Genomic DNA, 2,907 nt, shown 5'->3' with positions numbered 1-2,907 from the left:
AAAAAAATTTTAAAATGATAAATAAAAAAATTAATTATAATTACGTTTTTGGGTTTTTTGGTTTTTTTTTTCAGAAAAACTGGAAGAGTGGCTAAAAAACGAACACGTCACCCTTGCAGGGCAGGTAATAGGCATCTCTCTGTAATCATAAACAGGCAAGTGGATATAATTGTCATGAACAAGAACAATGATAAGGATGTAGCAATCATATATATTTTAAGATTTTATTCACCTTTTTTTTTTAATAAAAAAGAAAATTTTTATTCTTGTCTTTACACTTGGAAAATTTTAGATTAAGCTAGGAAGTTCATAGTCACCAAATACAATATCCATGTGATAATGGAAATCTTGAAATTCCAAGCCACTAAATTAATGTTTAATTTGTTGCTCTTGTCTCCAATAGTTCAATATTCAAGAATCAACATTATTGTGGGTGTGTTGTGTTCCATTACATGAAGTAATTAACATCCCCAGAGGAGGAAGAAAAGAGTCGGCCACTCGGAAATAGACAGCAAAAATGGAAAATTGGTCAAAGTTTCTCAAGTTGCGCATATTGGAATACGATGCAGGCTCCACACACGTATATGTAGGTAAACTTTCCCTCACCACATAACTATGTATTCAACTATTCATGATTCTCTTTTCTAAAAGTCCAAGGCAGCTGTATTTAATTTTCATATCATATGGCCTTCCTTTCCTTCTATTCAAATTAAATTAAAAGATATGTCAGAGTCAGAATCATAGCCTCCAATATTGCTCTTGCAATTGCAGGTCAACCCTCCACCCCTCACATAATACAACTCTCTTCTCTCTTCTCAATGGTTCATACCCCTCCTCTCTAAAACAACCACCATCAACTAATTAATAACTGACTTTTTTGTTTCCGTATACAAGAAATGAACCAAGACATCATCACCTTCTTCTACTGTTGTGTTATCATTAACATCATCCTCTTGTGTGTGTTGAGCAGAACCAGTTTGTGCGCTTATGTGGATCCACACTACCTGGCATGTGAACCCCAAATATGCGGTAACCAATCCATAAGATACCCCTTCTACATCCAAGGCAAGCAGCAACCTTTCTGTGGCTACCCTGGTTTTGCCATCTCTTGTGCTGATATTCATGGCTTCCCAACTCTCAATCTCTCCAATACTTCTTACATCATCCATCAAATATTCTACCACAACGAATCACTCAGAGTCTCCAATGCTGCCTTCTCATCAAATACTTCTTGTATTTCTCCTACACACAACCTCACCCTTCCTCCAACCAAGACCTTCAGTTTTCTTAATCGGAATCATAATAAGGACATCTTACTGTTCTTCGGATGTAATCTGTCATCCATGCCCACAGAGTTGATGGGTTACAGAATTGGGTGTTCTGAAGCGAGCAACAAAACGGGTGGTTCGGTTCTGGCATTGTATAAGGACGATGTGAAGACAGTAACATCGGTCTCCAAGAGTTGCGGGAGTGGTGGAGAGGTGGTGGATGCGGTGGTGGAAGGGAGTGAAGGAGGAGGAGGAGGGATGGAAGAGGAGCTGAGGAGAGGGTTCATGCTGAATTGGACAGCGAGTGATTGCAAGTTGTGCAATAGGACAGGAGGAAGGTGTGGCTTCAATTTAACCATATTCACTTTCCAGTGTTACTGCACCGATCGAATTCATGCTTCCAAATGTGATATTACAGGTTTGTGTCTCTATCTCTTCTCTTCTTTTGCTCACTATAATTCTTTACTTACTTTATCTCCAGTTTTTATCCATGTTCCATTTTCTTTGATACCAAAATTAGTCCATTTGATGATTAGATCCAGAACTACTATTTTAGGTAATCTTGGATTCGTATGAACGATAGTGCCGTTTGTTTCAAATTAGTGGAATAGTGTGGTTTAATTTCTAACTGAGCTAGTTCGTTTTTTACCTATACTTTTCCTTTTTAATTAGAATTACATGGAGAAATGTAATGATGTAGGGTCTCTGAGAATAATCATTAACTTAAAATTATTATAGATGTGTGAGGATTTTGGAAGAATTAATATACTGAATACACATATACGGAGTGTGAAACATAATAATAAACCATTAACTGCATGATTAATTAAAAGTAAAAACTCACTCAAATTTATCAGATTAGAATATTTATCACCTCCTAGACTTTTTCTATTTTAATACTACAAACATTTTGCAACTTTTTTATATCTATAAAAATTATTAAAGGATGTAGTAATTTTAAAATTGAACATAATCTGTTATGTGGGTTTGGATTTGCTTGCCGAACAAAAATCGCTACTGGATGTAGCGGTTTCTAAAAGAACAACAATATGAAAAAATCGCGATTGGGTATAGCGATTTTTAAAGAAATTACAACCTGAAAAAACTGCAATTAGCTATAGTGATTTCTAAAGACTTGTGACTTTGCACATAAATTGCATTTGAAGTTCTAGCCAAATGAAAATTTTTTTGTACAGTTTTGTGGATTGGAGCATGGAAGTATAGCTAATGCCTCCTATCCCCAATTTTCACACGAAAATTTTCAAAATCTAAGACTCTAATTTGCTAAATATAGAATTAAAATTGAACTTGAGGATTAAACTGGAATGAAATATCCAACTTCTCTGTTTTTTCAATCAATCTGAGTTATTTGGTCTAGAATTTCTTTCTTCTGATAAACATCAGTAAATATCAAATGAGGTGAATCTTTAGAACGTGCACCCAGAACTTAAAAAAAGTACAATTTACTGAGCAGATTTAGCAGTATTAAGATCAATTATATGAATATTTTTTTGTTTTTCATCACCTTAATAATAGGTTGATTTATCAGAACAAATACTATCTTCATGGAAAAAAAATCTCATAAAAAAGCTTTTAAGTAAAAACTTTTTAAAAAATTATAATTATTTTAGTTGATTTG

General features: G+C 34.2%; 1 protein-coding gene across 1 annotated transcript in view; it reads left to right on the top strand.

Moving 5' to 3' along the window:
* The window catches only part of LOC107618275 (LEAF RUST 10 DISEASE-RESISTANCE LOCUS RECEPTOR-LIKE PROTEIN KINASE-like 1.2), a gene marked incomplete in the record, with an annotated part of 10,874 nt that continues 8,262 nt past the window's right edge, over positions 296-2,907 (top strand). Inside the window, 2 exon segments of the mRNA XM_016320290.2 lie at positions 296-586; positions 971-1,686. Coding sequence (XP_016175776.1) covers positions 564-586; positions 971-1,686 — 739 coding nt within the window.

This window comes from Arachis ipaensis, chromosome B09 (assembly GCF_000816755.2).
Source record: "Arachis ipaensis cultivar K30076 chromosome B09, Araip1.1, whole genome shotgun sequence".
Classification (NCBI taxonomy): domain Eukaryota; kingdom Viridiplantae; phylum Streptophyta; class Magnoliopsida; order Fabales; family Fabaceae; genus Arachis; species Arachis ipaensis.
The sequence above is the reverse complement of the archived record's forward strand: the minus strand, read 5'-3'. Positions and strand labels throughout refer to the sequence as shown.